The 21,426-nt window shown below is 52.3% G+C and overlaps 2 protein-coding genes across 8 annotated transcripts in view; one reads left to right on the forward strand and one right to left on the reverse strand.

The window, feature by feature from the left end:
- Positions 1 to 4,295: 4,295 nt before the first annotated feature.
- On the forward strand, positions 4,296 to 12,198 carry CHRNB2 (cholinergic receptor nicotinic beta 2 subunit). Its single transcript, XM_032646969.1, has 6 exons — positions 4,296 to 4,600; positions 5,814 to 5,959; positions 6,135 to 6,179; positions 6,571 to 6,680; positions 7,460 to 8,432; positions 12,019 to 12,198. Exons 1-6 carry the CDS (start codon positions 4,537 to 4,539, stop codon positions 12,187 to 12,189), a joined length of 1,509 nt encoding a protein of 502 aa, XP_032502860.1. The 5' UTR covers positions 4,296 to 4,536; the 3' UTR covers positions 12,190 to 12,198.
- A 5,458-nt stretch (positions 12,199 to 17,656) lies between these two features.
- Positions 17,657 to 21,426, reverse strand: part of ADAR (adenosine deaminase RNA specific) — a 40,434-nt gene continuing 36,664 nt past the window's right edge. For all 7 annotated transcript variants that reach the window (XM_032626344.1, XM_032626355.1, XM_032626318.1 and 4 more), the window contains 3 exons: positions 21,094 to 21,206; positions 20,623 to 20,750; positions 17,657 to 20,441 (listed from right to left, as the gene is read on the reverse strand). In XM_032626344.1, the coding sequence (XP_032482235.1) occupies positions 20,204 to 20,441; positions 20,623 to 20,750; positions 21,094 to 21,206 (479 nt within the window). In that variant the 3' untranslated portion in view covers positions 17,657 to 20,203. The remainder of the gene's footprint in view (positions 20,442 to 20,622; positions 20,751 to 21,093; positions 21,207 to 21,426) is intronic.

Consider the following 21,426-nt stretch of genomic DNA (forward strand, 5'->3'; position numbering starts at 1 on the left):
TGCCAGGAACTGTAATAAACACTGGGAGTGCAGAGACAAGTAAGCTCAGTCCCTGTGGGGAGAGCCTGGCTTGATTCCTGGCTCTGCACATGACAGCTGCTACTCATGTTATCATTTTTGTTGTATTTCTTACCCCTGCTCTTAGGAGCAGGTGGTAATGGATGAAGTGGAGCCAGATGTAATCAACTGTAATACAATGTGACAAATGCAATAACAGGGATGAAGGAGGGTGAGGGCCTTGAAGGGTGCTAGTAGTCAGGATTAACTCCCAAGAAAGAATGTGAAAGTAGAAGTTACTTAGATGGAAATGGGGGGATGTTTTTAAAGAACTGGCCCTAAAGTAGAAGGAGGTTGGGCAGAAATGCCTAAGACAAAGGAGGAATGACTTAGGAGAAGAGGGGAAGAGGACAAGGAAGGGGCTCAGCACAGGCAAGATCGTAGAGGTGTTGGTCATGGGTGCTTTAGCCTGGGGCCCCAGGGTAACCCTAATAGTATCAATCCTTCTGGAGGTCAATTTAGCAATAAATGATTAAATAATCAAAAAAAATTAAAAAACCGTTGACTCAGCAATTTCACTTGGAAACTATTAAAGGTATGTGCAAACATTTACCTACAATGGAATACTATGCAGCTGTTAAAAATAGTTATCAAAGGGCTTCCCTGGTGGCGCAGTGATTGGGAGTCCGCCTGCCGATGCAGGGGACGTGGGTTCGTGCCCCGGTCCGGGAGGATCCCACATGCCGCAGAGCGGCTGGGCCCGTGAGCCATGGGCGCTGGGCCTGCGTGTCCAGAGCCTGTGCTCCGCAACGGGAGAGGCCGCAGCAGTGAGAGGCCCGTGTACCGCAAAAAAAAAAAAAAAAAAAGTTATCAAAGAGTAATTATTGGTATAGAGAGATGTTTCAGAAATAGTAAATGAAAAAGGAAGGTTACAGAGCTATTTTACAGTGTGCTCCTTTTTAAAAAGTAAATGAAAATACATATATTTGTACACCCAAAACATGAACAAGAATGTTCATAGCGGTATTATTTTTAATAGTCCAAAAGAGAAAACAACCCAAATTTCTATCTGGCAGAATGGATAAACAATGGTATATTTATACAGTGGAATAGTCTACAGCAGTGAAGATGAATGAACTACAACTACATTCAACAATGCCCTTGATTCTTACTAACATAATGTTGGGGAAAAAAAAAAGAAAACCCACAAAAGATTATGATTCCATTTATATAAAATTCATCAGGCAAAGTTGATCTATGCTATTAGAAGTCAGAATAGTGTTTACTTTTTTGGGTTATTTTTTTTTAATTGTGAGAAAATACATAACATAAAATGTATCATTTCAACCATTTTAAAGTGTGCAATTCCGTGGCATGCAATACATTCACAAAGTTGGGTAACCATTACCTCTCTCTAGTTCCAGAACTTCAAGCAGTACCTCTTAGGCAGTCACTCCCCATTCCTCCCTCCCCCCCATGACGTTATTTTCCAAGAGGAGGGAATAATGCCTGGAGGGAACAGAGTGGGGGGCTTCTGGATATTGGCAATGTTCCCTTTTTTAAAAAATCTAGGTGGGAGTTACACAGCTGTGTTCATGTTGTGAAAATTTATCTAGCTGTACACTCATAATTTATATACTTTTTGCATGTATATCTAAGTAGACATAGATAAATGTGGAGATATACTGTATATATATGAAATGTTAACAGCGATTTTTTTGCTAGGAGGTAAGATTATGAATCTAGTTTGTGTTTTGCTAACTTGTGTTTTCCAATTGCTCTTTATGGATATGTATTACTCTGGTAGTAAATTTTTAAATTTAAAATATCTTAAAGGAAAATAACATTGTAATGCCTTTCAAGAGAAAATGTTCCTTACCATCAAAAGCACTGGGATTGTCCCACCAAAACCTTGCCTGGTCACTATTTTGCCTGAGGGCTGATGCTCCTTTATGTATCCATCACCCTGCATGGTTCTGGACCTGTCCTATCTCCCTGGTGGATATGGAAGGGGTGTGTGTGAGAGACATGAGGGAGTGAGGAATGGTGTTCCAGTTCTCCTTGGCCACTGAGTGGTTGTGCTCAGAGGACTCACTCCCTGCCAGGCTGGAATTAAACTTGAAATAAAAGCTGGGGAATTTGAAAAGAAAAGGTAGAGGTCAAGGTGAACAGGCTGCCCTGACCTAAGAGGAGCATCAGGGAGTGACCAAGGGCTTCAAGCAAGCACATGACTCTCCAGTCTATCAATACAGAGACAAGCAACCACTCCAGAGAGAGATTTTCATAACAGAAGACTTTCACAGCCTTCTTCAATCACCCAGCTTCCACCAAAAGATGAAAGTACTAAGTACTATCTACATGTAAAGCTCCCTGTCTCTCTCTTTCAGGAGTTTGAATGCCTTTTATCCACCTTTGTCTTACTGGCTTTCTCATCTTTCCAATCTCAATTTTCATCTCCATCCCCTCCAGGCTCTCAGGCACTATGAACCCCTTTCTCCTCTGGGCTTCCAATGCACCTTGTTTATACTCTACTAGAGCAGCCACTGCATGGTGTAACAAGTCTTTGCCACCAAATTGTGATCTCCTTAATAGCTGGGACTAGGTCTTTTTGATCACTGCTTCAATACCCATACAGTAGATACCCAACAAACGTTGATCTGAATTACTGAAGGGGGTGTCTTCTTCCCATCTTTGACCCTTTTCCAAAGTGGAGTGACTATACACATTCCTTCCCTTTTCCTTAAGGCTTTTATTCTCTACATCTTTTGTTGGTTCCAAGATTTCTTTAATTCTTAAGAGATGATTACATGTTTACACATGCACATGCCCTGGAGCTTGTGGTGCAGCTTTATGGCCACTTCCATGTGCATTATGGGGCCTGTAGTCATCCCACACCCTCTCCAGCCCTTTGCTGATACTTGTCTTGCTTTTCTTCCTCAATTCCAGGAACTAAGTACATGTAAATAAATTGCTTTTGGCTGAGCTTTTAGAGAGGAATTTTCCTCTACGTGTTAAAAGATTTCAGTCCTATACCAGCCCTTTTCCTTATTTGTTGAGCCCTCACAATACAGCAGACACTGTGCTGGTTCATGATCTAGCAGGATAGCCACCACCTTAGACTGATTTATTTACTCATTGACCATCCTCTGGAAACGTGTAGCAGGGCACCTGACCTAATCTTTGGTCAGGCATAGCTTCCTTGAGGAACTGACGTTTCTGCCACGTGTACAAAGTAAAGTAGAAAGTGGTTGAGGGGAAATGGGTGATCAAAGAATCAAGGAAACTACATGTTTAAAAGGCCCTGAAGTGTGGAGGTTGGGAGAATCTTAAAGACATTGCCAAGAGGAGTGTGGGGCTGGGGGTAGTGGCCCAGAGGAGGTTGAAGAAGTGGGCAGAGATGGAATAAGACAGTGCCTTGATGTATGATAAGGCTGCTTTAGTCAGGAATCTTTTGGTTGAAAATGACAAAAATCCCCCTAAGAAGTTCAGGGCTTTCAAGATCAAAGATGTCATTGAGTTTTGACATCTCTCTCTGTCTCTGTCTCATCTTTGCTTTCCTTTGTGCTAGCTTCATTCTTGGGCTGGCCTCTGTGAAATCATCCTCTGATCCTCCCTTGTCTCACAGAAGCCAAAGACTGGAGAGGAAGGGAATGTGGGTGAGAAAGACTAATTGATAAGGGCCATTTACCCTTCCACTCTTGAAGGTCACCTTCTTTCAGGAGATGTCCACATGTCCCCACCTTAGATTCCCAGGGGGAGGGCAGGAAGCTTGGCCTTCTACGATGGTAGAGAAGGAAACAGATGAGGGGATCCTGTTTCCAGACTCCAAAACGGTTTGCTTTCTTAAAATAGCAAACCTACAGCCCCCTGTCTCTTTCTCTAAGGGCCTAAAATGCACTTTTTTGGCCGCATCCTCAGCCTTCCCTGGAAGCAGGATCATTTGGGCTTGGTAAGAGAAAAGAAAGAAGGTGGGAACTCCAGAAACTCCCACCCCCTCATTCTGGCCCTCGTAGCGGGTCCTGACCTATTTGTCTTACTCGCGCTTTCTTCCGGAGCCTTTTCAGACCCCTCCAGGGTCCTGTTCCAACTCAGGGGCTTCAGAACTCCTCCACTGTCCGGTGAGCCGCCCTTCTTCCGTCTCACGCACACGCTAACTAAGCGGAACCAGCAGAAGAATACCCAACCCAGGGACCCCTTTTATTCTGAGCTCTGGCGCTTCCGCCTCCGGGGCGGAGACTCCTCCCCCTCACCGTCCCAATTGTATTCCCTGGAAGAGCAGCCGGAAAAGCCTCCTCCTGCTCAGACCGGGATAAACGAGACGCTGGTTCCTTCTCGCAACCAGCTCTCTGAGCCCTGGGAACCGCCGTGGCGGTCGGCACTGCAGCACCAAAGGCTGCGAGCACAACCTGGGCTCAGCTCCAGCTGGGCGCGGGCGGTGCGGGAGCGGCTTCAGCACCACGGACAGCACCCTGCCCGCGGCCCTCCGGCCTGCGGCGCGCTTCGGCAGCTTTAGGCGAGCCGGCGAGCTATGCCAGAGGCATGGCCTGGCGCTCGGGCCCCATGGCGCTGCTCCTCAGCTTTGGCCTCCTCGGCCTGTGCTCAGGTAAGGACAAGTCGCCGCGCTCTGTCTCACTCAGTCTCGAAGGTGTACGGGAGGGATCCCTAAGGCGGGGAGTCTGTTAGGGGTTAGGGAAGAGACCCCTGGATGGCAGGGAGTACCTGGGAGACTGAACTGGGAGGAGGACATACCCGAAGTGATGCTGGGAAGAGAGGGCAACCTGGGCAGGGGTGGTGGAGAGGGTGTGGGCACAGAGAGGAAGGAGGGAGGGGATCTCCCCAGACTATCTGGGGTGGAAGGAAGGGGAGAGTCTGATTGCAGCTGAGATGCCATTTGACTTCTTGTGAAACATTATCTCAAGAAAATCTACCTGGTTCCGCACCCTCCCTTGGCTCTCCATCATTTTCTGTCCCTCATATTGGACTCCAAAAGGGGCAAGGCAGGAGGGGGAAAGAAGCAACTTCTCAACTCTCTTGTAGGGTGGGCAGGAGACTCGGAAGGGAAGAAGCTCTGCCAGGCGGAGGGCCAGGGAGGAATCTCTGAGGGGGTGGGGTGCATTCATGCAGGGTTGCAGAAGGAGATAGAGTGTGTGGTGGGGCAGGTACAAAGGGAATATACAACTAAATGAGCTTTCCATACCTGCCTGCAATCTCATGAGAGGTGGGCTCCCGTAGGTGCGCAACTTGGGACTAAATATATGCCCTGACCCAGAGCTCAGGCAGCCCAACTATTCTACTCCAACCCAGTACCTATGGGGGGAGGGGGTCACAGCCAGTCACATGTAGAGGCACATAGTGTTACTTGCACACATAGATGATGGGCACGGACTGAGGAGAAAGGCTGAGTGGTGGGACATGAATAACGGTTCCCCTTTCACCCCCCTCCAGAACCTTCCTTGAATTGTAGGTATCTTCTAGGGGAAGCCATGGAGACAGAAATGTCAATTCTTTTGAAACCACCCTCTGAGACCTTGCAGGAAGAGCAGGGTCTCCACTAATCCTTGCAGAATGGGTTCTTAGTGGGGGACTGTGGGGAGCTGTCTGGGCTCCTTGGTCAGTGATCTCAGAGAGGGACTTCTCTATGAGGGGCCTCCATGGGCTAACCTAAGCATTTCGCTATATCCTTAAGGATGGGGCTGTGGGAAGCTACAGCCTCCTGTTTGGGCCTACGTTGTACCACTTGCCTAGGGAGAGTGGGATCCTGGGTGGGACCTCCTTGCCTATGTACTTACCTCTTGCCCTCCACCCACACTACCCAGGAGTCTGTGGTACAGACACAGAGGAGCGGCTGGTGGAGCATCTCCTGGATCCTTCCCGCTACAATAAGCTTATCCGCCCAGCCACCAATGGCTCTGAGCTGGTGACGGTACAGCTCATGGTATCCCTGGCCCAGCTCATCAGTGTGGTGAGTGAAGGTCCCAAACTCTCTGCCCAGCTACTGAAGTCAGTGTTTGTGCTTATTCTTCTGGAGTTCCCAAGGCTTGGGGAGGTGGGGGAAGGAGCCTGGGTGGTGTAGTGGGACCACAGGCTTGAGGGGTGGGGGTGGGGCACTTCTCAGCAGCTTCTCTTCTTCCCTGCAGCATGAGCGGGAGCAGATCATGACCACCAATGTCTGGCTGACCCAGGTTAGCACTCTTCCTGTCCACACCCCTGGGCTTCTCTTTCCTCCTTTTTTTTGTGTGGGGGAGGGGCATGTGCTTTTCCCTCTTTTCATGTCCTCAAGAGAGGCAGAAATTTAGACTTTGGAGCCCTAAATAACTGGATTTGAATTTTGGTTCTTCTACTCACAGCTCTGTAACTTTGAATATGTTAAACTCGGCAAGATCCATTTTCTCATTTGTAAAACGTAAATTCTAATATCTTGGCTTGGCTATGCAAATTAAATGAGAAGTCACTGTGGGGATGCAATGACTTTTCAAAACTTCAAGCCAGATAGGCCTCCTCTTGTCCCTGTCGTTGACCTTGAGCCCCTCCCAGGGCGGAGGTTGGTGCTGCCTCCCTCTCTCCCTTTCCCAGGAGTGGGAGGATTATCGCCTCACCTGGAAGCCTGAGGAATTTGACAACATGAAGAAAGTTCGGCTCCCTTCCAAACACATCTGGCTCCCAGATGTGGTCCTATACAACAAGTAGGTGACCCTGGAGGGATGGGAAGGCTGGAGGAGACCATGGGAGTACTCAGGTCTTGGGGAAAGGAAGTTAGCTCATGCTGGGGGACAGAGGGACTTTTCATGGGCAAAGACAAGTCACTACCCAGACAGACAGACCCAAACCAGTGAGGTATAATGTGGACAGCCAAGGTAACTTGGGCCATGGCCAGCTCCCTCTCAGCCAATTAGGACTCCCAGTGTTTGGAGCTGCAGTGGCATAAAAACGAGGATTGACAGACCCCAGTGCCTAAACTGATTCAAGAATAGGCCTTCCAGGAGGATTGGGGAGGGTCAAAGAACTTGGAGATCCCAGTTTCTCCTCCAGGTTCCAGCCCCTCTCCTGAAATAATCCCTCTTATCTCGAAGACCCAAAGCCACTAGTCCATAGCCACTAGGGACCATCTCCTCCTCCCACCTGCCCCTGTCCCTCTCCATTAGTTGGGGCTCCTCACTCTGGCCTCCCTGGCTCCCCTAACTTCTCCACCTTCATGTGGAGCAACCAGCTTACAGAATGCATGACAAGTAGCAGATGTGCCTCCCCTCTTCATCACCCTCTTCTGTCTCTGAGGCCTCTTCTCCTCACCAACCCACCTAGATCCCCTTCTTGCTCAATTCCTGCCCCTCCTCCCTAGACCCCTGGATGGCTACCCTCTTCCCATATATCCCTTCGGCTTTCCTCTCTTCCCACTCAGGGCTGGGTTGATGGGTGGGGTGGAGGAATGCTTAGGCCAGGGCTGACTGTGCTCATCCCTTGGCAGTGCTGACGGCATGTACGAGGTGTCCTTCTATTCCAATGCCGTGGTCTCCTATGATGGCAGCATCTTCTGGCTGCCGCCTGCCATCTACAAGAGCGCATGCAAGATCGAAGTAAAGCACTTCCCGTTTGACCAGCAGAACTGCACCATGAAGTTCCGCTCGTGGACCTACGACCGCACCGAGATCGACCTGGTGCTCAAGAGTGACGTGGCCAGCCTGGACGACTTCACGCCCAGTGGCGAGTGGGACATCGTTGCACTGCCCGGCCGGCGCAACGAGAACCCGGACGACTCCACTTATGTGGACATCACGTACGACTTCATCATCCGCCGCAAGCCACTCTTCTACACCATCAATCTCATCATCCCCTGCGTGCTTATCACCTCACTAGCCATCCTCGTCTTCTACCTACCCTCCGACTGCGGCGAGAAGATGACGCTGTGCATCTCCGTGCTGCTGGCGCTCACCGTCTTCCTGCTGCTCATCTCCAAGATCGTGCCGCCCACCTCCCTCGACGTGCCGCTTGTAGGCAAGTACCTCATGTTCACCATGGTGCTTGTCACCTTCTCCATCGTCACCAGCGTGTGCGTGCTCAACGTGCACCACCGCTCACCCACCACGCACACCATGGCTCCCTGGGTCAAGGTCATCTTCCTGGAGAAGCTGCCCAAGCTGCTCTTCATGCAGCAGCCGCGCCACCGCTGCGCCCGCCAACGCCTGCGCCTGCGGCGGCGCCAGCGCGGGCGCGAGGGAACCGGCGCCGTCTTCTACCGCGAAGCCCTGGGGGCAGACTCCTGCACGTGCTTCGTCAATCGCGCGTCTGTGCGGGGCTTGGCTGGGGCCTTCGGCTCGGAGCCGGCGCCGGCAGCCGGCCCCGGGCGCTCCGGGGGGCCGTGTGGCTGCGGCCTCCGGGAGGCGGTGGACGGCGTGCGCTTCATCGCGGACCACATGCGGAGTGAGGACGACGACCAGAGCGTGAGTGAGGCACGGGGACTCGGGCGTGGGATGCGGGCTGCAGGGCCCTCGGTGCCTACGCAGACAGACACCGAGGAGCTAACGGGAGTGCAGGATGTGGGCAGTGAGAGTCCGGCCGGGGCCTGTGGGCCTGGGCGCTGGCGTGGCCTCTTCTCTGACTTCCGGGAGGCGGCGCCGCCTAAGTGGCGGTTGGTACAGGATGAACTTGCGGCTTCCTGAGGACTTGTATCCAGGGCGAAATGCCTCAGCTGGGGCATCGTGAGCGTCGTTAGTGATGGGAGGGTGGCCAGGAAGTGGAGGAGGCCCTTCTGGGTTTGCAGCTGGCCCGTGGCTCTGACCCCAGACACCCTCTCTGCCGCTTGTACTCCCAAGCCCATGTTGTTAACCTGCAGCTCTTAGCACAAATGGAGATGAGTCCTTTGTGTGCCCCGCGTCGGAGGTCAAAATTGAGGGCAGTAGAAAGTGTGTATGGGAGGGGTGGCGGTGGTTAAGAGGTTCCACCAGCTGCTGGGAAGAGCACAGAGTCCCGAATCAATATCCTTTTCTTGCTCTTCTGGGTCCTCAGGGGATGCCCTTGTGAAATATTTACGGAGGTGGGGGCAGGTGGAGGCGAGGGATTTTAAGACCCACTCTGAGCTTTCTGCACACTGGTATCTTTCTGCAGTGACTCCCAGAAGGGGAGCCCTGAGCCAGGGGATGGGGGGGAAGATGATGGGTTGACTTCCCCCCACTTTGGGCTGTGGCTGGCCCCATCCGGCAATCAGTCTTTGGGTACCTGGCTGGTTCCAGGCTGTGGCTCAGCTGTTGCTCTGGTGATTGGCCATGTTTCCACTGGATTTCAGCCATTCTGGCTTGGGGGATGAGGAAGGGTGGGCTCCTGCACTACCGGTTTTTTTTTTTTTTGGGGGGGGGGGGGATGCTTCAGAGCCTGGTGTTTCTATTCCCTGGGAGGGCAGGAGCTGAGGCTTGAGCTAAGGAGCAAGTTATGGTCCTGAAGGAAGAAGAGAGGGACCAAGTCATGAGGAAATGGGGCGGGAGCCTCAGAGGTGGCTGAGGTGGCTGAGGCCAAGTGGGAGATGCCGGTGGTGCAGGGGGTTGACCGGCTGCATCACTGCCTCCGCCTCCCCCACTGCAGTCCACTCATGTAATGTGCATTTACTGAGTTAGGTGATGAGGATGCAATGACCTACCTGGATGCTTCACAGGCATCTCAAACTTAACATGTCCCAAACTGAGTGCTTAATCTACATCCCCACCACCAACTTGCTCCTCCTCCAATCTCCCCATCTTTTAGTAAATGACATCACCATCCACCCAATGGTTTAGACCAAAAACCTGGAGTCATCCTTGACTCCTGTCTTTCTTGCATCCCCCACCATCCAAATCATCAGAAGTCCTGTCCTGTGGAACCAACCTCCAAAGAGATTTTCAGCTTCCTTCTTTATTCACCATATCCATGCTGCCTCCCTGGCTGTAGGCCTCCATCAGCTCTTGCCTGGACCAGGGCATAGACTCCTAATGGTCTCCCTGATTCAGTTCTCGTGCTTCTCCATCCAAACACACAGTGTCTCCTGCGCACTTTGTGCCATCTCTCCCCTGCTCAGGTCACTGGCTTATCTGCTCAACTGTTCTAAGCCAGCTAAGCTCTTTCCTGACTCAGGACCTTTGCACAGATCGGTCCCTCTGTTTGGAATGCCCTTCTTTTTTTCCTTTTAAAAATTATTAATTTTTGCACTACTGTTTGAGAGTAAGTTGTGGACATAGTGATCCTTTATCCCAAATACCTCAGCTTTTCTCTCCTGAGAACAGAGATATTGTCTTGCATAACCCAGGCTCAGTGATGCAATTCAGGAAATTTAGCAGCAATACAATACCTTTATCTGATATAAAGTCCATACTAACATTTTTTCAGTTGTCTCCGTAATGTCCTTTGTAGCATCTCCCCCACCTCAATCCAGGATCTTGAATTCCACTTAGTTGTTCTGTCTCTTTAGTTTCCTTCAATCTGGAATGGTTCCTCAGCTTTGTCTTTCACGGCATAAACAGTTTTGAAGGGTACAGGCCAATCGAAGGTCCCTCGGTTTGGGTTTGTCTGATTGTTTCTGATTGTCTCAGCTGGCTCCTTCTCACTTATCAGATCTTAAGGTGTCACCTCCTCAAAGAGGCCTCCCCAGATCACACCCTGAATTGTATCTCCCCCTCCATTTCTTCGTCCTTTGTTTCCATATAGGCACCCACCAATGTGTAATTATTTTATTTCTACTAATTTTGTGCCCATCTCCCTCAGGGGACTGTAAACTGCAGGATGTGTTTGTCTTGCTCTCAGTCACATCCCCAGTGCCTAGCATGGTGCCAGGTACCTAGGAGGCACAAGTGTGACATGAATGAGTCATTATTCAGCTGCTGACTAAAGGAAGGTGCACAGTGCCTCATCCCATCCCCCCGGCTGGCTGGGCTACAGATGAACACGTGTAAAAGGTCCAGACTCAGGCCGGAGTGGAGCAGCTCTGAGTGGAGGCCAGGCCTCCTGCGGACCCTGTGACTGGCTCCCAAACCCACAGAGGTTATTTTCTTCTGGACGGGTTTGTTTACACCTGAGATCTAGTCCTCACCCTCTGGGGCTGTTGGATGGGGCTCCCCAGGCAGTCATATAAGGAGTGAGGGCTGCAGAGGCAGCCATTCATTCACTAATTCAACACCCGTTTACCGGAACCCTCTGTTTGAGATGCTGGGATTACAAAGATGAATCAGATCGGGTCTCTGTAGTTTAGGAGCGCATAGCTTAAGTGGCGGGAGGCGGGCGGAGAGGAAGGAGGGGCCAGGCGTACAAATTGAAATGACAGGGCTTCCCTGGTGGCGCAGTGGTTGAGAGTCCGCCTGCCGATGCAGGGGACACGGGTTCGTGCCCTGGTCCGGGAAGATCCCACATGCCGTGGAGTGGCTGGGCCCGTGAGCCGTGGCCACTGAGCCGTCGCGTCCGGAGCCTGTGGTCCGCAACGGGAGAGGCCACAACAGTGAGAGGCCCGCGTACCACCAAAAAAAAAAAAAAAAAAAAAAAACACAAATTGAAATGACAATACAGTGCAGTAAAAATACCGTGATAGAGACGTGTACGTAGTGCTGAGGGAACCCAGAGGAAACAGTGGTTCATTCGCATTCGGGGGGATCAGGGAAGCCTTCATAGAAGAGGTGACACTGGATTTAGGCTTTGAAGGATGTGTAGGAGTTCACAGGTAGAGATAGGGAGGACTGGAGTTCTAGACCAGAAGGAAACCCAAAGGCACAGAGACCTGAGAAGACAGACTGGAGTTTGGTCAGGCTGGGTCAGAGGGTGGAAGATAGGTGGTTGCCTCGTATTTGTCCTGGGTGGGTCTTGATTTTAGACTTGGGAGTTTGGGTGGCTGCTGAAGGCAGTGGGGCCACTGGAGGCTTTTAAGCAGGCAAGACTGGGGCCATGCTTTGGAAAGGTCACTCTGGGGTCGTAGAGTGACAGGAGTGATGTGTGGTGGAAGCTGCTTCTACCTGCTCCACTCCCCTCCTGGATCATGTGATTGATACCTGGGTCTCCTTCCTCTCCTCTGTCCAGGTGAGTGAGGACTGGAAGTATGTCGCCATGGTGATCGACCGTCTGTTCCTTTGGATCTTTGTCTTCGTCTGTGTCTTTGGCACCATTGGCATGTTCCTGCAGCCTCTCTTCCAGAACTACACCACTGCCACCTTCCTCCACGCAGACCACTCGGCTCCCAGCTCCAAGTGAGGCCCTCCCCAGCTCCATGCTCCTTCACCCCTCTGTTGAACAGTAGTTTTGGGTCGAGGAGGGATGAGTGAGCTACCAGAAAGAGGGGCGCTGCCCCCACAGACCCATCTTTTCACTTCACCTGGAGCCCGCCCCCCCGCCAGCGCCAACCTGGAGGCTGGACCAGCTGCGTCGTGTTCTGGCTGCTCTCCTCCTCTTGTACCAACCCAGGCAACAGTGCTGCTGGTTGAGCATGAAGGCTGAGAAGTGGAGGATGGAGTGGTTGGAGCCTTCCACCCTGAGGAAAGTGTGATGGGGAAAGGGCCAAGAAGGGGACAGAATCAACAGCTGCCTCCAAGTCATGGGAAAAGGGAGGAGCATGGGGGCGAGACAGGGGCTCCGACTCTGTGCTGGGCTGGCCTGACACAATGGCAGATCAGAAGGGAGGAGCAAGGGGAGAGAGGCCTGGGTGTGACCTGATGTCTGTCCCTGCTTAACTGCACAGCAGCCAGGGGTTCCTGCCCAGAGGTTAGCCTGGAGCTGAGGTCGGAGTCCTGAGCGAGGCTTCCAGCCCAGTCCCACAGCCCCTTGCTTCTAAGGGCCCCAGAGTTCAGCCCCAGGTCCCCTTCTCCCAGTGAAGATTCTCCCTAGACTTCCTTTCTTGTTCAGGCCAGGGTGTGGGGGGCAAGGCTGGGTGTTAGGGGAGCCCCGGAGTTCTGAATCTTTGGGTGACCTGCTTGGAGCTTAAGGGCCAAATTCTTGAACTGTGCGAGTTCAAGTTCACAGGCTGTTCCTCGGCCGCAATTTGAACCGACTGGTCATTGGAACGAGTAAACTAAGGACATTAGCTGTAAGCAGACCCAGCCCTCTCGCCTGCAGCAGAGCAGGCCGGGCAGGAGAGGGCTGCCTGTGGAGGCCAGCCCAGCAGGGTGTGAGTGCCCAGAACTCTGCCACGTCAGCATGGCTCCTGCCCCCCTACTTCTGTTCCTGGCTCCATCCTTCCATGCTATGGCTCCTCCTCTTGCCCCGCCCAAGCAAACCTGAGCAGGGTTGAAGCAGAGCTTCGGACGGACAGGTCTGCTACTGCCGGTCTGCACAGCGGACTGTACACAGAGCCCAGCTTTCGGCTTCCTGTCCTGTGGGTCCCTGGAGGGTGTATCCCGACGCTGCTCCCAGGGGCCAGCTGGAGGCCACCTTGCCTGTTAGCCCAGGAAACAGACCTCTTCAGGGATCACCTGCCTTGGCCCCCGCCACGTGACTGGCTCTGATCTGTGGTCCCAGCCTGGGCTCAGTGCTGGGCCAGTGGGGTCACAGAGGGGTCCGTTTGCCAAGCGCACCTGAGGGGCCTGCCCGACACACCGTGCTATTCTCTGGAGCCTGGCTGGACGCCTGCTTCTGCAGGCACCTTGGAGGTGGGGAGACAGCACAGGCACAGAGCGCTGGACAGGGAGCAGAGTTTGAATTCCAGTCCCCGCTCTGCCACTTACTCTCAGCCATCCTGAGCAATTCTGGCCAGGCCTCAGCTTCCCCATCTGTAAATCGGGGATAGTAAGGCCCTCTTCGTGGGGTTGTTGTGAGGTAGGAGTGATGTTTGTGAAAAAGCCCAGGGCTGTACCTGGCGTAGAGTAGATGCTTCGTGAATGTCAAGTCTGAGAGGTGGTCAGAGTCGACGGGTATGGGCTTACCTGCCTTGTCATGTCACTCTTCCTTCCAGACCCACCCACACCCTGGAGCAGATAGCCCCCGGAAACAGGGATGGGGTCTGGGGGAGCTGGAGCCGGAGAGGAGCAACACAGGGAATGCTGGGGTGAGCCTAACAGGTGGGCTGCCCTCTGGAGCCTCTTCAGCAAAGGTTCGTTCCATTCCCGGGCTAAGCTCAGGCTCCGGCCTCCCTTCTGGATCGGCTCCTCCTGACACAGGTGTGTGCCCAGGCCCCCAGGTGATCTAGTCCCGTACTGGCTGTGGAGGAACACCACTGGGACATGAAGCCAGCAGCTGTGAGAGATGTGCCTCAGCGCATTTCCCCACCTGCCGCAATGGGCTGGCAGACATCTCCTCTGGGGGGTGAGTGTCTCGGCACCATGGAGACTCCCTTCTTCTAGAACAGCAAATGGAGAGTTGCCTCTATCATGGCTGGACCCACCTCGGACTCACAGCCCTGAGGAAACATCCCGGAACCTGAAACAGCTCATGAAAAGGAACCCTTCCTCTGAAGGGTAGGTGCTGGCCTGAGGCCCTCCTGCCCAGCTCTCCCAGGTTCCTTGCCAGGGTCTAGGCTGCTAGGGAGGCCCCATCAGCTGTTGCTGTGGCTGGACTTGCTTTCAGTCCTTCCTGCAATTGGCTGTCATCCGAGTAAGTCACCAGACAGTGCCAGAGGGGCTGCTGGAGAGCAGCTTGTCCAACTCCTCGCCATGGCCCCCCCGACACACAGGGAGTGGAGGCCCAGAGGTTGTTTGCTGGCTGACCTTGTACAAGTACTTAACTCTGAACTTGCTCGTCCTCATCAGTGACATGGGGATGACAGCTGGCTGAGGGCTACAGCAAGGATGGGAGGGACTGATGGAAGGGGTTAACCGGGCAGGGTCCCTGGGGCAGTACCATTCCCTCCATCTCTGGGTGCAGCCCCTAGGGGACCACGCCAGTGGGGAGGAGGGGAGGACGGGTGGAGGAAAGAGGGCTCAGGCAAGGTGTTACCACGTGTCAGTACAGACTTGGAACCCTCAAGGGCGTTGGGAAGCTTTGGAGAACCAGTCTCTTCTACTCTTGGGTCCTCCGTCCTCTTCTCTTGGTGTTGTCAGGGAAGCCTCTTGGCCCCTTCCATGGGGTGGGGCAGGGCATCTCTGGAGAGAATGGGGTACCCAGCTGAGCTCAAGGCCAGGACTGAAGGCCCCAGATCTGAAGAGGGAGGGAGAGATACTGGATTGGCACCCAAGCAAGGTGGGCTTGGGAGAGGGCAGTGAGGAAACAATTGGGATCATCTCCATCAGAGATGAGAAGGCCACAGGCCATCTGAGAACCACTTCTTGCTTGAAAAAGAGGGTATGAGAGACTGCTTTTGACGGCTGGAACTGCAGCAGGAGGAAGGCAGTCTCCTGGCAGCGAGGTGTCTAATACTGGAAAAGCTGGTACCAAGTTATTGCAGATTTAAAAGCAAATAAGACACAGGCAGCTCCCAGCTGGCATTTCTGTGGAGGAAGGCTATCTGTGCAGAAAGGGCAAGGCCATTTCCCTCTAAGGAAACAGGGAGGATGTGGGGCTTTGACTCCTGTTCTGCTTCTCCCAATCCCAGTATTAGCTGCTGTGCACAGTGGCCTGCTCTGGGCCAGTTGCTTCGGATACACTGTCTTTACCCCTCACTGTCCTGCAGGGAAGGGGCCCCTGTTGACAGAAGAAAAGTGAGGCAGAGAGACCAAGAGATAGCTGGTGAGTAGTGCTGGACCTGAAACCCAACACTGATCCCAGAGTCCACGCTCTCTGTGGCCTTTGAGGCAGGGAGGAGGAGAGCTCCTTGGGAGGGAAGTGAGGGGCATTCAGCGTCTTCTTTGAATTCTCTCCCCACTCAGTTCCAGCCGTCACCCTCTGCTTGTAGGCAGAGTTGGGCTGGCGTCACAGCATCCCTCACAAGCCAACTGGTGCTGGCCAGTCGCCCACCCAGACTAGACAGAGGATAAGCAGCCACCCTTCAGTATTCATCCCAACAGGTCTCAAAGGTCAGTGTGACAGTCACATGGTTCCTAAGGGACTGTCGGTCTAGGAATCATTAGAACACCTCACTCACCCACCCGCAGTGCCCCCATCTCTCCCACACTGGCCTCGGCTGCCCCCGTCTGTGCTCCTAGAATATTTGCACTGACCTAGCCCACTCCAGGCCAGACTCATTGGGAACTCAAGATTCTCATAAAGAAAGTTGTTTCCAAAGGTGTCTTATCTCTCTGTTACATCTGGGGGGCAGAGGTGGGGACGGGGGCTGGGGGGTGGGGACGTCCTCTCGGGCCAGGGTTGAATAAGGGAAGGGAGAATATTGGGGAAACTGGACTCATGAGAGGTTAAACACATCGCACGAATCTAAAGAAAAGATCAGTGGTAACATCAATGATTGTGATTTGTAGCCTGACAAGTCCATTCATCAGATGGAAAAGACAGGGCCAAATGGCTGCGCCTAGAGTGGACAGAGCCCAGAAATAGCTCCTGGGGAGGCCCTTTGTAAAGAAGGGGCCCTGGAGGACAGGGCAGACGTGAGGCCCGGTCTCCTGGAGGGACGGCTGGGGACTCCTCGCACAGCCCCTGCACTCTGCGGAGTCAGGGCTGTCTGTGTGGAAGGCACTCCTGCTCCTGGCACATGGGTTTGACCCGGGCCCACATCCTGGAAACAATATTAAATGGTAGGCCCCCGAGAGGAAATGTAGGGTGAACAGCAACTGAAGTGCTGAGCTGAAGAAAACCCCTCTTGTGCTCCCGTGGGGTAGCCTTGCTTCCCAGCCCACCCAGAGCTGGGTGACGAGGGGACAGTCTTACATCATACACTCACTGTAGGTAGTATGGAAGAAACGGTCCATTTTCTACAAAGTCTGGATACCACATTTCCCTCCAGGTGGGACCAGATGCCTGGGAACAGAGAGGAGAGAGATGCTCGAGGCTCCAGGTACCTCACAGTAGGCAGAGACACTGTCCTTCACTGTCAAAACTGTCCAGCTCACCAGGTACTGTAGTTCAACAGACTGTGACCGACACCCATGCAGAGTTCTGGTCCTTATTTAATGTGCCCCCTAAACATGTCGCTGGCCCTCCTGGCCTCAGTTGTTCCATCTGTATTGTGGATGAAGAGGGAGGTTTCACTGCGACTTAGGAAGCCTGTCAAATATTTCGTGTCCTCTGGTATGGTATTTTTACAAGGTCAAGGAAGAGTCTTGTAGAAGTCCTGGACTAAATTGCAATCTGGAAAGTGGTGCATATTCTCTTTGAAATCAAGACGGAGAAATATTCTGGATGCCGTCTATGAAGTAAAAAGCAAATGGCCTGTCTCCTAAGACTGCAGCCAAGCCAGTTCTGGTCCAGGCTGCAACCTGCACCTCCCTGCAGGCAAAGCAGCTGGGAGTGGAAGGCTGTAGAAAGCCCTCGAGGAGAGCCGGAGTTGCACATGTGATTTGTGGTGTGGTCTCAAGGGACGCTTTCCTACTCTGGGCCTTGACATCTTGCACAGCAGGTCTCTGGGGACAAGATATTTGATGGTGGGATCTGATGGGGAAGGGGGGCTGTGGACCTGGGGAAGTAATTAAAGGTTGTCTGATATACTCCAACACACCAGACACAAGCTCACCTCCTAGGCAGCGCCTTTGAAATGGCTCCTCTCTGTTGGCTGAGGGAGACCCTCTCCTCAGGTTCTGTGTCAGATGCAGCTGGTGCTGTTGCCAGAAATCGCAGGACCACGGCTCCCTCTGTCCCCACTTTCTCACCCCCCAAGAAACCAAGACTTGAGGTTTTCTAACAATTCAGATTCTTCTTTTTTTTTTATTTACGAGGAATGTATATTGTTAGTCACTTTTACCAAGGGACACATAAAAGTGGAATCATAAAACTGACTGCACCCATCGTGGCACCCAAGTCTACGCTTGGGCTCTTCCCCACTCTGCTCTTGGAGTTACTACCAAGACCCCCAAAACCAGCAAAATCCCTTCAACGTGAGTTAAAGGAAATAGCTTGAAGCAGTGACAGTTTTTACAAGTGATTATTCAAAAAATGCACAATAGCCACAGTTCAGACAAATCAACTACAAAGATCATTAAAAAAAGAGAAAAAGGTCTTGCTTACTAAAAACAAAGACTGGACGAAAAAGTGAAGAGAACACTCGAGGTGGGAGTTCTGCCTCTGTCCCACGTGACTCAGAGGGGCAGGGGTGGGCACGGCCGCGCAGGGCCTGACACAGGCTTGTTTCCAGCAGATGCATGGGTACAGGGAAGCCTTGCTCTCTCCCTACAACAGAAGCTGAATACTGTAAGTTCGCTAGACACGATCTTGGGGCAAGCAGGGGCTCTGACCTTTTGAGAGTGCCCGTGCTCCCGGTTAAGGAAGAGGCGGCCGAGTCTGAGCTCTGCAGGAGATTCCAATGCCCACGACAGTCCACAGGGGCCGAACATGCCGAGGAATCAGTAGGTGATACCCTCTGGCCTGAAGAACTAGGGAGATGAGCTGCCTCCTGGGGCAGGACTGATTTTGTGTGCCATCAGGAGATTCACAGGACTGCGGGGCAGGCCCCTTCCACCCGAGAAGACAGGCACGGTTTCCCTCCTAGTTCCTTGGGACCCTTTGGTGTTCCGCAAAGATATCCTTAGTGTATTTAAAGACTTACGTTTTCTCACTTTGGTCAAAAGTACAGAGAGAACGGTAGCCACAAGAACAAATGTGTGGATGCGGATGTATCCACCGCTGAAGAGGTGGGACACACAGGAGGGTAACTAGTCAGTAGCTTGCAGGGTGTGGGGGAGGATGGAAAATCATCTGAGGGCACTGGCTCGGCATGTTCACAGATACAACAGAGGAATCATCCCGAGGAAAGAGGCAGGCTCAGGCCTGGAGGGGGCAGGGCCTCTGTACTTTTCTTGAGCATGTCTGGCTGGCTTAGGCCCAGAGCCAGACCCCACAGAGAGTCGAAGGCTCTGACAAGAGTCCACGGTACCTTGAGATGTAACCAAGGGTCCCATCTCACAGAGTTTTAGGACAACCTGCCCTTTCACCTAGAACTACTGTTGAGTGTCAACCCTATAAAGACTCCCTAGCAGGCAGGGAGACCTCAGGTCTGTGACCCGCCCACAACCAACCTTCTGAAGCTATCAGGCGAAACAAAAGCACTTGGTTAATCAATGGAAAATGACATCTGACTTTTAAATCTGTGCAATTACAGGTTATCTGTAGCTGTTAGGAATCAACATTTACAGCATTCTTTTTAAAACTCCCAATTTACCCATGACTTAATCACCTTCCCTTGGTGTCACTGTCATAAGAAACATGCCGGGTGGAACAGTGATCTGACCCAACATGACTTTTTGCCCTTATTCCTGCTAGGTCCTGATTATCTGAGCAGAGATGATTTACCCTCTAGGATTTATCCTGGGTTTTTTCCTACCAGTTGGTTGGGGTCTGTGGCGCTACTTCCCCCATTGGTAGGACAAATTCCTAGCAATGCTTTGGGAGGGACAGCTGGGAGCTTGGCAACATTCCAAGATATGTCTGCTTCCCCAGGAAGTGGTCTGTGTCACCCCTGCAGGGCAGATGTCCCCTATTGCTCGGGCAATTCCTTTAGCCCCGTCTGGCTGGTCCCAGCCTTCCCTGCCACCTGCGGAAGGGATGCGCTTCCCAAGCAGCAGCCTTCCCTGCCTCTTGGCCCCTCCCGAGCCGGCTGAAGTGCACAGTCGGAAGATCACTGAGCATTAGCTGCAGACTCTGGTCACGCTCGGCACTGGTAACAAGCCGGCTGCCGTTTTAAACTCCTGCCCTTGTCAAGGTTTCACCAAATCCTTTAAGTTCACCTCTCTACCCTCTTGGAGGAAAAGGTAAAACTTAATGATCATGAAGAAGGAATCTCAGAAGGGGAGGAGGGGAAGCAGAGGAGCCTCAGAATCCACAAATGAGAAATCATCAGTCCCTGGCATGATTCACACTGCTGACTGGAACCTAACCGAGACCACAAGAGGTCAGTGTAGCAAACACAAAGGGGACGGAAACAGGAAAAAAACGAAGAAGGAAGAGCAAGTGGGCGCAAAGAAGGAACAACCCCTTCTCTCTGCCCTTAGGTTTCTACCCCTCTGCTTGGGAAAAGATAAGGGGGACGGCTAGACCTGGCCTAGTAATCCCAAAGAAAGCAGGAAAAACAGGAACCCAAAGTTCTCAGTGTTACCAATTGTGGTACCATTTAAAAACAAAAAACAAAAAAAAAGGAAACCAAAAACCAAAAACCCTTGACCAATGTGATGAGGAATGCTACGACCTCTCTCTCTCACCCCAGTGTGAAACACCCTGACCCATCAGTCACCGGATCACACTACACTGGGCAGAGGTAAAAATTCTTTTCCTCCTGGGGTTTGCTTATCCAGTTCCCGTAGCCCATGTCCTTCAGACTTTTTTTGAAGTAGTTCTTGGCTATCTCGTAGTCACGGGCAGCTTTCTTGGCTTCACCATAGGAGAGTCTAAGTAGATCCCTGCGGTACCGGAAGGAGCAGAGCTTCTTGAATAGAAGGAAAATGTTCTTTTTGGAGACCCGGGATAATTCATTCCGTGGCCTGGAGAAACGAAAGCACTCACTGTTCACCTGGGATGGAATAGGTGGAGACACTGATGGGGAGGGGGGGCATGGGTGCGTGTGGCAGCTTTTAAGCTCCGGTGTTTGGCAACATGACACCCCCTTGGGGCTCAGGCCAGGACGCCTGGCTCTGCTTTTGCTGTGCTCTCCCAGCTCCTTACCCATCCACGGTGCCTCTGGTCCCATCTAGGATCTCTAGGTCATAGCCGTCAGCCAAACACCAGTTGACGCTTGTCTCCTTGGTCTTCCCGGACTGCCTCTTGGAATCGTATACACTGACTCGGCCAACCTAGAAATTCCAGGAGCAATGGGAGAAAGATGGAAACCTTTCAAGAAAAAGCTTCTGAAGCAGGGACTCAAGACTCACAGGAAAGAGGGAGTTGTGGGGTCATGATCTTTCCCCCTTATCTAGGATTCTGTTTGGCTAAGACTCAGACGTACTAACTCGACCTCAATTCAAATGAATTCCAGACTAAAAGAAGGAAAGCCCTTGGCATTCAAGAGGAGGAAAGGGTAAGTTCTGGGGAAACGGACTAAGGCTCCCCTTGCCCACACTGTACGTTTTTGCTCTGCTGATAGGATTACTTGAAAAGGAGAAAACGTCAAGGGAAAAATGGATGGGGTTATAGCACCTTGGGGTGGTTGACAATGAAGGGATGTCGGAGTCCATCCTCAAACGCACTCCCATCTCTTGTCACACGACAGCAAATGGCACGGGTCAGATGCCCTTGGCTGAAAAGGTAACCTGGGTACGAAAAAGAAACGCACACACCTGTGTTTGCACCAAACGCTGTGAAGTGGCAGAGGCATGTGGGGAGTGTGAGGAGGGTACAGACAGAGTTGTCAAGACAGAGAATCAACTCCCTACTTAGGAAGCACCTTCTAACTGTGGCTGCCCAGGATATACAGGGATCATCAAACATTTAAGCACAATACATAAGGTTCCAGGTAAGGCCAAGGGCTGA

The sequence above is a fragment of the Phocoena sinus genome, chromosome 1, assembly GCF_008692025.1.
Source record: "Phocoena sinus isolate mPhoSin1 chromosome 1, mPhoSin1.pri, whole genome shotgun sequence".
Classification (NCBI taxonomy): domain Eukaryota; kingdom Metazoa; phylum Chordata; class Mammalia; order Artiodactyla; family Phocoenidae; genus Phocoena; species Phocoena sinus.

Coding starts and splice junctions, on each gene's coding strand:
- CHRNB2 (XM_032646969.1), top strand. CDS start 4,537: ATGGCCTGGCGCTCGGGCCCCATGGCGCTGCTCCTCAGCTTTGGCCTC. Junction 5,960..6,134: donor TGGCCCAGCTCATCAGTGTG/GTGAGTGAAGGT, acceptor TCTTCCCTGCAG/CATGAGCGGGAGCAGATCAT. Junction 6,681..7,459: donor GATGTGGTCCTATACAACAA/GTAGGTGACCCT, acceptor ATCCCTTGGCAG/TGCTGACGGCATGTACGAGG.